This window comes from Podarcis vaucheri (assembly GCF_965113315.1).
Source record: "Podarcis vaucheri genome assembly, chromosome: 9".
Lineage (NCBI taxonomy): Eukaryota > Metazoa > Chordata > Lepidosauria > Squamata > Lacertidae > Podarcis > Podarcis vaucheri.
In genome coordinates this window covers 32709726-32724997 of record NC_138767.1, presented here as the reverse complement: position 1 = coordinate 32724997, position 15272 = coordinate 32709726, and the positions used below count along the sequence as shown (strand labels likewise).

At 46.1% G+C, this 15272-nt stretch overlaps 1 protein-coding gene across 1 annotated transcript; it reads right to left on the bottom strand.

Moving 5' to 3' along the window:
- Window positions 1-314: 314 nt before the first annotated feature.
- Window positions 315-5081, bottom strand: LOC309540223 (uncharacterized protein). Its single transcript, XM_082236841.1, has 2 exons — window positions 4667-5081; window positions 315-1281 (listed from the first exon to the last, which is right to left on the bottom strand). Exons 1-2 carry the CDS (start codon window positions 5067-5069, stop codon window positions 707-709), a joined length of 978 nt encoding a protein of 325 aa, XP_082092967.1. The 5' UTR covers window positions 5070-5081; the 3' UTR covers window positions 315-706.
- Between the last annotated feature and the right edge of the window lie 10191 nt (window positions 5082-15272).

The following is a 15272-nucleotide window of genomic DNA, read 5'->3' as shown; positions in this document are numbered from 1 at the left end:
AAACGGCGAAACCCGGAAGTAACGTGCTCCGTTACTTCTAGGTTGCCACAGAGCGCAACTCAAACGCGCTCATCCCGAAGCACATTCAACCCGAGCTATGACTGTATACTGGTGACCCATCAAAGAGAACCCTTGGCTCTACAACAAGCCTGCACCACATGTAACCAACAAGTTAAATATATCTCACAAGCCATATATGGTGGTGACCCATCAAAGGTTTGATAAAGCGTGTTCTCCTTCAAAATGAGAGCACGTGTTGCAGTTGCGCGTTGAGTCCCACAAGCCACCCCCCAAGAACTCACACCTCACACATCAATTTTTGTTTAAGGTTTTTGGCATAATTTTGGCCACAACTTTATTCAAATACAAAACGTGAGTGGTTGCTTAGGCACTGGTTATGACTATCTGTCCTTGCCCTCAGGGACAGTGCTGGCCTTCCGGACACCGACGGAAGCCAGCGTGGGAAACAAGTATTGGGTGAGAATGAAGCCGGGAAATCAGACTAACATCTCTCACCCTCATGTTCCGGTGGGGTCTTGACCGGCCCAAGTCCGACTCCGGGGACAAGGACGAAGAATGTCAAGCCCCTGGATTTCCTTTAACGGAATTCCCATTCGCATCATTTGGAGGGGTAGGCACTTACCCCTCCAAGCACCATTTAACCAATGCCTAACCGCCATGGAGCCCTCAGCTCCCCGCCAACCACTCACAGCCCCAGCCAAGACCTCAGCTTGGCCACCACCGCCCTTATCCAAGCCTCATTCCCAGAAGCCGACAAGTGCACTCCATCAGCTCTAAAAAGGGCTGCCGCTTGAAAGGTGATTTCAGGATGAAAAATCACCTCTCCACCCAATTCCACAATCCTCTTGGAAACCGCAGCATTGATGCGCTTCCTGGCCCTTTCGATGGCTGCTGGGGAACGACTGCCCGTCCAAGCACGTCGTTGCAAAAGCTTGGACCAAAATAGTTTTGCTGTGGGCACCATTGCCCGCAGCGTCTCCAAGTCACTCAAGATTGCAGCACGTAATGAGAAACAGTCCGTTGAAACCAGGTCGTTCTCCCCCAGCTGCACCACGATAGCAGCTGGCGGCCCTTCCAATAGCAGCTGGCTCCGAATCCGTGGCAAAAACTCTGCCCAGCGCATTCCCCTTCTGGATAGCCAGGACAACCGTACGTGCGAAGGAAGACCGAGACCTGGACCCATCCCAGACTGCCGTGCTGCGACACCAGCCCAATGGATGATGCTGTGCCCCACCATCCATATGCGCACAGTATCTAAACCTGGGACAAAACGAACAAAAGAAAACAATATCAGACACCACCATTAACGCACATATCCCTTAAACGCATTCGATTTCCAACGACCCAAATCCTTTATTCTGGCAGCTGACAAGCCCCAGTGAGCAGCCGTCGTGGCAGCCCCTATCCTAAAGGAATGGGGAGCGAAATCGCTAGCCGTGCCCCCACAGGCCACAATTGCCTTACGCAATACCCTCGCAAATTGGTGTCTAGATAAGGGCAACCCATTCTCATGTTGAAACAGCGGACCATCCCCTTGCATTCTCAACTCCAGGTATTTGCTGACATCCTTAACTGGGCAAGGGCCCACCTCCCCCGTGGCAGGGAGTAGAATCAAGGCACCCCTGCCCCCCTGATCCGTCTTTGAGTGTCTAATAGTAATTCTCAATTCAGCAGGGGACAGCTGAATGTCCTGGAGCAGAAGGCCCCTAGAACGACCATCCCTGTGGTCTTCTACTACTAACTCACCCACCCTCAATGCGCCAAAGAATGCGACGGAAAAGGCAGCCGAGAACAGGCGAGCCTCGTACCCAGACCAACAAACCGCCCTGAGCTTTTTGCGCAACCTGCTCAGCAAATCAAAGGAGATGGGGTGCCGGTTTGCCGGCCTGGAGGGGCAAATTCTACCCCAACCCTCAAGCGCCCTCCGGACAACAAACTTTGCGCAAGGGTCTGTATCAAAATATGTTTTACAGAAAAAGGCTATAGCAGCCGCTTGCATCCTAAGTGTCCTGGCTGCACGTCCCAATTGAAACAAGTGCGCCAAATACTTCAACACCTGCGAAGAGGTGGGAGGGACCCCAGACGCCACACAGTCTGATAAGCTGACGAATGCCAGGAAATCAGCCCAGGCTTTTTCATAAGATCTCAGGGTAGAAGGGGAAATCGATGCCGCTACTCCCTGAAAAACTAATTGCTGCCAAGGTTCCAGAGATGATCCGGGAAATATTCCGGACGTATCCGCGCCTCTGGAACCAGGAACCTGAACCGCTCCATCTGAAAACGGGACAGAGCATCAGCAATATCGTTAGACACCCCTGGGATAAAGCGTGCCGAGAAAACTATATTATGGCGTAAACAATGCAACACGAAGTCCCGCAACAGGGCCGAGACCCTGGGGGAGCGTGATGACAATTTGGCTAGGACATTCACCACCGCTTGGTTATCAGTCCAGAAGCAGACACGACGATTCCTGAACTCCTCGACCCACAAATGCACTGCCACTGCAATTGGAAAAAACTCGAGAAAAGTTAGGTCACGCGTGATCTCACCTCCCTGCCACCCAGATGGCCAACGTTGAGCACACCAGCGACCTTTCCAGAAAAGGCCGAATCCCAAGGAACCAGCGGCATCTGATTGCACCTGGAAATCATTATGCAAGTTCAACGTGTCTTGCCATAATGACACTCCATTGAATTCCTCCAGGAATTCCAACCAAATGCGAAGATCGGACTTCACCTCCCGGGAAAGGCGAACCCGATGATGCGGAAACCTTAGCCCAGCAGTGAGACGTGCAAGGCGTGAACAGAAGGGGCGCCCAGGAGCCACCACCCTGCAAGCGAAATTCAAGTGTCCAAAAGCGACTGGAGTTGCCTGAGGGACACTTTTTTCAATGGAAGCAGTTCCTCTATCACTTTCCTCAAAGCTTCCAGCTTGTCCACCGGGAGGCTAGAAGTTTGTTCAACCGTATCCAAAAGGATACCCAGATAAGTGAGCTGGGTCGAAGGACCCTCAGTCTTGTCAGCGGCGAGCGGGACCCCCAATTCTTGCGTGAGGTCGGCAAAGGCTTGCAACAGCGCCAAGCAATTGCCGGTGTTGTTCGCAGAAGCCAATAAAAAAATCATCCAGATAATGAGTGACTCCGCCCAGTCCAGTTTTAAACTTCAAGGCCCACTCCAAAAAGGTACTGAAAGTTTCAAAAGCGGCACACGCTATTGAACAGCCCATAGGCATAGCCTTGTCAAAGTAATACTTGCCTTCAAACTGGAAACCTAGCAGCCAAAAATCATCTGGGTGAATTGGCAAAAGGCGAAATGCCGATTCAATATCACATTTTGCCAATAAGGCCCCACGACCGAACTTCCGAATCATCTTGATCGCTTGATCAAGAGAAGCGTACTTCACGGAGCAGAGCTCCGCTGGAATAACGTCATTAACTGACGTACCCACAGGGTGTGATAGGTTGTGAATTAAACGAAATTCACCCGGGGCCTTCTTTGGCACAATACCTAACGGAGATATATGCAATTCGTGAATGGGTGGTGCGTCAAAGGGACCAGCCATGCGATGCATAGCCACTTCTTTTGCTATTTTCTTGCGGGCGACCATAGGTAGCTCGCGAATTGATTTTTGGTTAGTAGGATTCCGTGCCACGGGAGACATGGCTACCGGAATCCTAAAGCCAACCGAGAAACCATTGTTCAAATAGGCCGCAGCCTCCCTGTTGGGGTAAGACTGGAGCCAGAATTGAAGGACCTGCAAGCGAATAGGGGTGTGGGCTAAAGACGTCAATACATTACTTTCCAGGTGCTGGAGCTGCAGTGGAGGGGGTTGGTTTAGGGGTTTGCTGAGAACCCCCTCTGCCTCCACGAAAGGGCCGCCGTCCACTAAAGCAAGTAGACGCTGCGTGCGCGCCGCCGCATTTTCTCGCAATTGTGGGCGTACTTACACCCCTGGCGCTGGCATGATCCCTTATTAAAATCCCAGCACAGCATACGGCGGCTAGTTCTAAAAGCCGCCGGCTTGGGCTTCTGCTGTTCCGGCACTCTTTTGTCAATGAGTGGGGCCACATGGGTGGTCCACACATCGAGATCCTTACGATCCCAGCGAGCCGACGGGATCCTGGCCGCCCGACGCCTAAAATTCTCATCGTATTTTATCGCCGCTTTTTCACCAGCTTTGGTGAAGGCGGATCTAACGATGGATAAATAAACAAACAAATGGAGAGATCTCCGAGGGTAAGCTGCCACCACTACGCCGGCGAAGACTTGGAAACAATCAAGCCAGTGCTCGAAAGTTCTGTCAATCGTGGGGTTGCCAGGGCGCTTTTTGGAGAAATTCACTTTCTCCTAGTCCTCAGAGGGTGGGGCCAGTTTAAACATATCTACATAACGGCCGTTGAGTATCCTAGACCGCAGCTTCGTCGCCAAGTGCGAACCTGGAATGATGTCTCTGGCCGAGTTGGTAGAGACCTTAACGTCTGGTACCAGCACGCCATCCCTACACTCTTGTACTGCCCCATATTTCGCCCGGTGAGCATTGGCCCTCCTTTCCCAAGCCCACCTAGGAAGCCCCGAAGCCGCCTCGCCAAAACCCCAATAAAGTTCTATTGAGCTACCCACCTCATCGTCAGAACTAGAAGACGTACCAGTATAAGAAGAAGAAGAGTCCTCCCTTCTGCGTTTGGCATGCTTCCGGGAAGATCTTCTGTGTCGACGCTTTCCACCCAGGGATCTCCTGGCAGGGACTGGGAGACTGTCCTCCATGGAGGATCCTGAGTCAGGGTCCTGCTGTGAAGGACCTGGAGCCACAGAAGAAGATACAACATGTGAGGTGCCTGAACCCGAAGCCATCCCCACTACAGGCTGGACAGCGCTGCTCCGACGGGAAGCAGGCGCCGAAGGGGTCTTTCCTCGAGCCACCCTCCTGGAAGACAGCCTTGACCTACGCGAACGGACACGAGTAGCAGGTAAGTAAGAGGGTTGGGTAAACTGGGAATCCCCTCGCGCATTACTAGTTGACGGCCATTCCCCCTCATGCTCGCTAGACATTGATGAAGCTGGTGATGATGGCACCAACGGCTGAGGTGGCCCTGTAGACGTAGAGGGCCGAGTGGAACAACGTTGGAGGACACCATCCATTTCAGCCGCAAAACGGGACATGGCCGCTGGATCATCAGCTATGCTTGCCATAAATGACTGAACCCGACCAACTGATTGACTCGGGGCAGGTGAGCGCAGTGCTTGGGAAGGACCCCTGATAGGCCGCTTCGCAGTAGTAGACTGGCTAGTTCGGGCCGAAGCTTTCTTCGGAGCCATGCCTGCTAGTTTAAAACAAAGAACGACAAGGAAGGCCCTGATTAATAACCCAAGCAAAGCTGTCAACCTTGTTAAATAAGTGACCAAGACCGGCCCAAAGGCCTTTAACACTAGCGCTTAACTGGTAAGGAAAGGAAATTAATTATTACTGAAATTAAATTCAAGGAAGGCCAATCTATTTCAGTATTAACTATTTTAATTTCTTATTTTTATTTATTTATTTATTTATTATCAATTATTAATTATCAATAATTATTAATTAATTATGAATTCCCAGATCAGTGCGCCCCTTAACGTCGCCCTGCAGGGGCAGTAACAGTTCCAAACACAAAAGGACTTAAGCGCAATACCAAGCCAAGCCACCAGGTGGACCTGTACCCAGTTAACTACAGCAAGCTGCTATACCTAGGTCACCCAGAAGGTGGCACTGTTCGCCTAATCAAGTACTATAGAGCTGCAGTGCTGCGCTGAGCCACTGGGGGAGCTCGCGAGCAGACAGCCTGCAATAGCTCTCGACGGCCACTAGAGGGCCAGCGATCAGTCAGGAGACCGACGCTGGCAAACAAGATGGAGGACCTCGGTGAGGCCGGAGGTCCTCCCAGGTAGAAAAAATGCAGGCCGGGGCTAGGCCTCGGCCTGCGCGCGCCCCCAATGCGCCGGCGCGGTTAGCGGGCAGCACCGCCGCGCCGCCCACGCTCCTCGGGCCGGGCGGGAGCAGGCCGCTCGCCCCGCCGCGCCAATCGGCCGATCTTTCTTTTTCCTCCCACAGGGGGCCCAAAACAGAAGCCCGGCAGCCGCGCCAGCGGAGCCCGGGCCGGGAGCGCCCCACCACCACCCGACCAGGTAAGTCGAAGGGTGGAAGGGGGTCGGGAGGGGGAGACGACCCGGCAGCGCTTCGCGGCCGCGAGGCCGAGATCCCTGCCGCGGGGGGGGGAGGCGCAGCACAGCCGTGGCCTAGCGGGAGCAGCCGCGAGGCCCCCCTCACTCCCCAGGAACGCGAGGGCCGAGGCAGTACGAACAGGGCCGGGCCTTATGTCGCCGCAGGCCCAGGCTTTTTAAAAGAAAAAAAAAGGGGGGTGGATGGGAGGGGGAGGGAGACGGCCGCGATCCGCCGCCGCAGCGCTATCAACCCAGGGGGGTGTTCCGACGGCCCCGAAAGCGGCCGCAAACCTGCCCCCACCAAGCCTCCCCCAGGCCGGGGGGGGTCCCCACCCTCAGCCTTAAAAGATCTACCAGGGGTTGCTAAATCCAATAAAAATGAATAGGACAAAATGAATAGGACAAGCAATGGAATAGAAGAGAGAAGGCAAAGGGAAATTAAGAATAAGGAATATAGGCGGGAGAGGGGTAGGGGAAAGGAATAAGGGCAAGAAATCAGGAAATTAGTCAGGCTTAATACAACCGTCTCTAAGCTGCTCCTTGATCCAGTTCAAAACGGCCAAGAGAGCGTTCCCTCTTTTGGCCCCTGTATATATAGCCTCTAACCCCTCCTCCAATTGCCAAATTAATCTTCCCCCAGCAACCCATTTAACCCTTAAATGCTTGGGTTGCTAACAATTTGCCAAGTCATTGTAAGGTGGCCTGTTCCCCCAACCGCAACACGTGCTCTCTGTTTAAGGAGAACACGCTTTGGGGAAATACAAGCCACCCTGCTGTTACTGGGCAGTTTTGGAGAAAGGCAAAACCCTTAAAGGGTTAATTGGGTTACTGGGGAGTTTTGCATGTTGCCAATTCTGGAGGAGGAGCAGAGGCTATAAATACAGGTCGCTTATCGTCGGGGCGTCCTCTTGGCCTCTGCCTCGGATCACCCGCCCACCCTCCCTTTAATAGGGGGGTTTTCTGGTTTTACTTGACCTTGCTATGCCTGTCATGGGGTCGTCTGCCTTGGTGCGGGGGCCTGGTAGGAATTTACCATTTGGCTGATTGGCTGGTGCCATTTCGGTTTCGCCTACTGCGTAGCAAATAAGTCACAACTTGTAAGGTTGGCGGTTAGGCATTGGTTAAAATTGGTTGGTGGAGGGGTAAGTGCCTACCCCTCCAATGGTGGTGCGGAAAGGGAATTCCGTTAAAGGAATCCAGGGGCTTGCCATTCTTTTCGTCCTTGTCCCCGGAGTCGGACTTGGGCTGTGCAAGCCCCATAGGAACATGAGGGTGAGAGGTGTGGGACTGTTACCCAGCTTCACTTTCTCATCCAATACTTGTTTCCCACGCTGGCTTCCGCTGGAATCCGGAAGGCCAGCTCTGTCCCTGGGCAAGGACAGATAGTCATAACCAATGCCTAAGCAACCACTCACGTATTTGTATTTTAATAAAGTTGTGGCCAAAATCATGCCAAAAACCTTAAACAAAATTAACGTGTGAAGTGTGAATTATTTGGTGAGGGTGGCGTTGTGGGACTCAACATGCAAAGCAAGTTTTGACAGCCTGCTTGGGACTGCTACAGGAAGCAATCACTATACAGACCACAATGCATAGCTAGTGGGCTGTGTTTGGACAGATAAACAGATAAACAACACAACAGATAAACAACACATTTTGCTGGCTTGAACAATGTTTGAGAATATAATTCCACCTAGAAACTCTTTATGGTTGGGGGTACTATAATATATCAAAGCCATAACAACTTCTTTGTACAAACTCTAGAGCAAGCCATGGGGCACTTTGTGGTGAAGAACAAATAACTTGTTAGAGATGAAGTAAACAAGAAAAGTTCTTTTGAACCATGTAGAAAGTCTCCAAGCTATTGAAAACACCTGCTTCTCAAGAACACTTGGTTTTGAATGACATATTTAGACATATGTCAGTGATGTGATAAGCTTAAACCAAGATGATGGGTTCTGTTTGCCTGGGGGAGCAGCACAAGTTTCATAGCTATTTGGGGTCAATGTCGGTTAGAGAAGCACTGCTGAGCTTTTGTTTGTATGGTTCAGTGTTTGCCAGCAAAACACATAGCTTCATAAGAAACATGCACCAAACCACAAATATTGATTACCCATATATTTTCACCATTCGTATTCATTATCGTTGACACCCTTTCCCTAAGCTTTGTCAATTTTATCTGTGATTACTGAAATAAGTATGTTGAGCGGTTAACATTTCATTTCAGCATTCACGGGTAAAATGTTTCAGTCACTTTGGAGGAAATCTAGCCATTACAAGCAAATGTTTACTCTTCTGGGCATGGGCATGAGGTCTGTTGATAATTGCAAAGAAGATTGCCACCTTTTGGAGAGGATTTTTGTACCCCTAGACTTTTTTTATAGGATCCGCTGCTATTAGTTGGGCAGAAATCACTTTCATCACTGGAAAGATATCTCTAAAGCGTGAACTCCATGTTCATACCTTCAGGCATGCAAGAGCGCAGGTGCAAAAGAGGAAAGGGATTGAGCTACACTTGCTGGCATTCCCTAGTAAACGTGCAAGAGCCCTGTTCTGTTTTGCATCTGACCATCCTGTCTCCTTTCCTCCTCCTTATTTCACTTTGCTCCCTGGGCCCTGAGACATTTAGGGCTTCGAACACCAATGTAAGCACTTTGAATTCAGCCTGGAAAGGAGCTGGCATTGAGACTATCATAATATAAAAGAGGATTTACCATACAATCACAGCTAAAGAGACAGAGATGCATAACAACTAGGTGAATTCCATCACCCTTTGCTGCTATCTTTACAGTTTAGCATCTACATGCTGGTTGACACTCTCAAAGAATAGTTTCCACTCTCTGCTGAGAATCTAAATGCTGGTTAATGGGCTTCTCTGATGTGTGTGTATACCCTCTACTTTTTGCTTCTGGTGCTGGCTTTGGTTTTCTTTCTGGTCTATGTTGTGTTTTTTAAATAATTTTAAGTTTGAGCCACTTTTTCAGGACCTTTGGCAATTAATTAATTAACAGCAGGTGAAGCAGAGCTTCCCTTTCCAGAAGCCGTGTTGATCTGTCCACAGCAGGGGTTGTTCTTCTAAGTGCTCATTTAATTTGAGTTTTAATAATGTTTTCTACCAATTTACCTGTGGCAGAAGTTAGGATGACAGGTCTGTAAATTTTCTAAATTCCACCACTTTGCCTCACCAGATCTTTTTGCATTAAAAAAAAAAATACTGGTGCTACTATGACTAATTTCCAATTCTCTTGTAAGAAGTCTGATTTTAATAAGCTGCATATAGATGAACAATTTCACATTTAAATTCTTATAAGAAGTCTTGGGGAAATGCCATACTGAATTGTGATTTGTTGGCTTAACAAATTATAAGCTCAGTTTTAAATTTCATCCTTTGTCATTTGTATTTGGCATAGCCCCTAAAATACCCTTCTCAAAAACAATTATTGAGATGCTTTCCTGCATCTTCCACAGTTGAAGACCAAAGGAAAACATTTGGCTTTCGTGCCCACAAACTCTTCATCCTTTTTCGGTATCCCATCATACCTTTGTCATTTGGCAGTGGCACTCTGTACAGGTCTACTCAGAAGTAAAGCCCTGTGAGTTTAACAGGACTAACTACAATGTAATTGGATAAAGGATTGCATGCCAATAATTTCAATGGACTAATATTCAACTTGTGGTGTATTTTTTAAAGAAGTTTAACATTCTTTACATGCTCTTAGCAATTTGCTCCTGGTACTTTGCTTGCCATACAATTAAATGGCATATGATTCCCCCCAAATATATATATATATATATATATATATATATATATATATATATATGCTCTTTTTTATTTTGAGCTAGACTTCCGTTCATTAAGGTAGCCTTCTAACCTTTTATTGCTTATTTAACATTGATCTTTAACCATCACGACATCCTCTTGGACTTTTCCCATATGCTTTCTGTATTTTATCTAAGGCTCTGTAATGTTGATTTTAAGAAATCTCCAAGCTTTCTGAAGGTATTTGGCTTTACTGATTCCCTTCAAATCCCTTTTGACAAACTGCCTCTACTGAGACAAATAAAAAAATGCTACTTACAGTGCAAACTATAATTGTCTACATCAGAGCTTTCCATACTGTGTGTCGCAACACATCAGTATGTTAGCTGCAGTGTATAGGTGTGTCACGCAAATGCTCCCCATGCTGCTCCCAGGGCTGGAAAGGGGTTAGTTTAACCTCCAGTTTGCTAGTAAAACTGAATTACTGTGTCACAAAATGATGCATGTCTAAAAAGTGTGTCACCAACATGAAAAGTTTGGAAAGCTCTGGTCTACATTATCCCAGTCTGCATCCAAATTGAAACTATTTCTAACTAGTTTTGTACGTGAAATTGTTTTTAATTGTTTGTACCCTTGTTTTATGGTTGCAACTATTTTATTTGTTCAATAGTTGTATAGTTTACTGTTGTAAGTCTCATTGGGACATTCTGATGAAAGGCAGGTAAGAAAGCTAAATAATAAAATGATAGAAGTAAGCCCCATTGAATCCAATGGGATTTACTCAATGGAAAGCACCCTCTTACCAGGGGAGTGTCCCACCCTTATCCAAGTAAGATGCAGCAATGCTGGTATTAGAAGGGCAGCTCCACACTAACACACTAGCCGCTGTTGTTCTACACATGAGTATAGGTGCGAGGGCTAACTGGGCCACTCTTGGTCTGTCATACTTTGCATTGATAGATCAAGTGTTCATTATTGTGTTCCCTTCCATCTTGTTTTTAAGATAATACATAATTTTTGAAAATGATGTAATATATATCACATGTACAAACACAGCTATATATGTGTATATAAGTATGGAAATGACTTCCCAAAGAATGCTTCCATTCTATACAACTGAACAAATTTTTGGCCATTGAAGCTGAGAGAAAGTCAAGACTCACAAGGGATACTACAACCTGAGGTGGATGAAGGTTATTTATTACTCTATAGAAACCTTCGGAAACTGAACTTTCAAACTCGATTCCACAGTGACTAGTTAACAAGCAGGACAAGTGAGAGCAATTTAAGAAAGAGGACTCCAGGAGATAAAAGATAATTGGAAAGTGTCACCATTTCCTTGCCCTCATGGGAAGCGTTAAACACAAGAAACAATCCGAAAATGTCACCCTTTTCTTGTATCCAGTGAGGTAAACATGGAAATTAATGTTTCCAGCACAACAGATTAGTAGAGCAAATAAAACGTATTTAACTGAAAGAAAGACTAGCTCTTCGAAGGCTGTATTTACCTCTCCTTCAGTGTCCTCACCAAACAATTCACCAAGCAAAGCAATTCCTTCTCCTATTTCCTGAAGGAAGTCCTATTGTTTGTTTGGAAGAGCTGAGATACAATGCTTCACAATGCATTGACTGCTCCCTATAAGGTCTAGCTATCAGAAACAGCAGATTAGGTGGTAAACATGTTTCTGGCTTATGTCTGCAGAGGAGGAACCACAGAACAAAATAGGTTTCCCACAAAATAGTATTAAAAACTGCCATGCTGGGAGGAAGGCCTATTTAGAATCTTGACACCTAATTTCCTATGTGCAGGGATTTATGTGGCCATCTCTTTATTTGTAGGGAGAACAGGAGATGGTCCAAGGCGTTTTGCCACCAAGATGAAGCACAAAATGGCACCTGCACCTTTCCATATACAAAAGATGGGTGAACTGGAATTTGAATCTTAATACCAGAAACAGGACAGTGTCCTCCACTGCACCTGAGGCCAGTAGGTTAGCTATGGGGGTAAAAGGCAGGCCATGTAGCACACATAGCTTGGTCTACCAACAGAAGGATATAGCAAGGGGGTTTCTGACACACAGACACACCGAGAGAGAGAGAGAGAGAGAGAGAGAGAGAGAGAGAGAGAATCTGCTACTTCGGGCAGTTGTCTCACTCTGTCTAATGGTAGGGCTTTCCCTGATGGAGAAACCCAAACTGCTCTAATAGCGTTTTTAGAACCAGGTTCCCCAGCATGGCACCCATAGGCACAGCTGCACCTTCAGACAGACACAACACACCTCCAAGGCCCTTCCTTTCACCTTATTTGTTTGCCTATTTGTTGTTGCTTTACTGGGAAGGTTACCTATTTGAGCAGAGGCATTGCCTGTTTGTTTGTTTTTTGACCTGTGTTTCGTTTGGGTTGGGGGAGACACGTTTTTGGAGGAAGGGTGTCAGATCACCACCAGTTTTTCTTCTGGAAAGTGGGTATTTTGTGCTGTCCATAATGTTTCTCCGATTTCCACATGTGCCTTCAGATTTATTTATTTATTTTAAAAAAAATAAATCTCACTCACTCCTACTTGCTGTGCTCATGGATGCATGACTTCATGGACTTTCGGAAAACATGACCTTCTATATGCAGATCTTCCTTCTGATTTGTAGGGAAGCATTTGTGAAGGACACGTTTGGTGGTTGCTTGACACATTTTCCTTTATTTGTTACCATTCTAGATTTAGAAAGAAAATTGGCATACCTGTGATCTATAAGAACTGTTTTATTTATTTATTTTATTAAATTTCTATACCAATTTCTATCATCCGAAGATCACAGGGTGGTTTACAATATAAATACACAAAAATACATAACATTGTAACAAACAAAAATAAACCCCACCCCACAGAACTAGCCATACATATGGAGACAGATGTCAGACCAGACACTGAAGATGCAATCCTAGACTTCCTTCTGAGTTGACTTGTCTCTTGCACTGTCTCATGCCTACTCCAACACACATATTGGCAGGAAACAACCCTCTCAAGTCAGTCAGCAATGGTATGCCAATAAAAGTGGAACTTGTATTAAAAATTGATAATGTGCATAAATTGCAAGCTATAGAAAATTAAAGTTAAAATATGCAATTTATTTCACAGCATGTCTTCTGTTCAAAGTATACATAGTAGAATTTAATTTACAAAATCTTGCTCAGTGCAGCACAATACATAAGTAACATGCAAACAAAGTGATTGTTGTTTTTCTGCCTTAAGGGTACTTAACACTGCTTTTAATTTCATCTCTGTCTTTTCATATTATCATCTGTAAAAGCTCATGGCTAAGAGTTTGCCCTGGTAAAAGCTGACTGTTCTCTTTGATATCATCACTTCTTGTTCTTTACGGACAGGCCAATATTCATTGTGATTAGCAAGGGACAGCCCTGTCTATCCAGATTATTCATAAATACTTAGCAGTTTGGTACATGTATCAGCACTAATTGCTGGAGAGAAAAGGTCTGCATTTTTAAACTGTGTGTGTATTTGTGTGTGTATTCTCACAGATAGCAGTGTAATACTGAAGGTTGTTTACGACCTTTCTTTAAAGAGATAATATAGTGTTAGCTAGTAGTGTTTCTTGTAATGGCAACTTATTTCCAGTGTTTTGAAACCTTATTTTCACCCATGAGCTAATACTCTACTGCAGAAATTAGCTTAGCAACCTGTATTAGGTTCCCAGTACTTGTGCAACCTCCCCAGTGACTTTGTCTTGCTATATGTGTGTGTAAGAAGAGAGGTGGAAGGGAGAGGAAGAGATATATTTAATGAAATAGTTTTGTTAGTTCTTGTCAGGCATCACATTGCCTTTGTAGTTCCAACATTTTTGAAGGTGGAAACTTAATTTTCTTATTCCCAAGTAACTGGGTAGAAATGAGTAACTGCATGATTTCCTTTTGTCATGGAAAAGAGCAAGGCTTTGTTGCTAGGTGCCTGAAGGATGAGGGTCACAGGCCCATGGCACAAATTTGCATAGAATTTGTAGACAGATGATAGAGATAGATAGATGATAGATAGATAGATGATAGATGATAGATGATAGATGATAGATAGATATAGATAGATTCACAAGGAACACCCAAAGCCACTGTAGGGCAATGCCTTTATTAAGACCAACCTAAGTGGGTGCCTGGCGTGCTCTGGTCCATGGGGTCACGAAAAGTCGGACACGACGAAACGACTAAACAACAACAACAAGCGGGTGGCGCTGTGGGTTAAATCACAGAGCCTAGGACTTGCCGATCAGAAGGTTGGCGGTTCGAATCCCCGTGATGGGGTGAGCTCCCATTGCTCGGTCCCTGCAAGTAGAGATGAGCACCGCAACCCCAGAGTCGGCCACGACTGGACCTAATGGTCAGGGGTCCCTTTACCTTTTTTAAATGTCACAAATACAGACAACTCCCCATTTACGCAGGGGTTATGTTCCAAGGCACCAAACGTTTAAGTTAAATCATGTACCTTGGGACCACCATTGAAAAAGCCTGCAAATAAAAAAAAGGAGGGGGTCTGTCATCGGGGTGCCTAGTTGCGAACCCTCAAAAAAATGCACCCAGGGCTAGGCCCCCCATGCTATGCCACTGAGACCAAAGGTTTATGAACTTCCCCAGAGGGAGCACAACGTGTCCCCCACCCCACATGCCTCTTTTCTAACACCCCATACACCCATTCCTCACTGTACTTGGATGCTATTTGTCAAGAACATTGTTTGGATTCTGCAGTTCAGATTGCAGGTTGACAAGTTACAATAGTTCTCTTGTAGGATGCTAAATCAAGAAGCATTTCTCTTGTATTGTTAGAAGGTAATTTGAAACCGTCACAGAGAAATGTTTTATTATGAAAAGGCAAGCAATCTTTTAATAAGACTCTAAGAAGACAAAGTTTTAATGATGCTTAGCATAGTGCTTTCAGCTATACCCAGCATCAATATGTGATTTGCTTTTAAAAGCCTGCTATTTAAAGCCTGCAGGTTCACATACAGATTGCCAGCTAAGTGTTATTCGGGTTAGCCATTACAATCTGACAGTGTACAAAGGTGAATAAGGAATAAGAGCAATCTTTGTTCTTAATATATTTTGTCCTGACACTTTTCTTTCTTCGTTACTGATGTGTTGAAAATATTAGTAAACACACTTAGAAGCTATAAAAGAAGGGTCAAAGATGAACAAAGTGTATAATTTAGTGCTCAGGAAAACAGATCAACATTTTCCAAAAGAATTGTATTTTCCATTAGGAGTGTTTTTGTCCTCACTGCTACATATATAAAGCCCATTT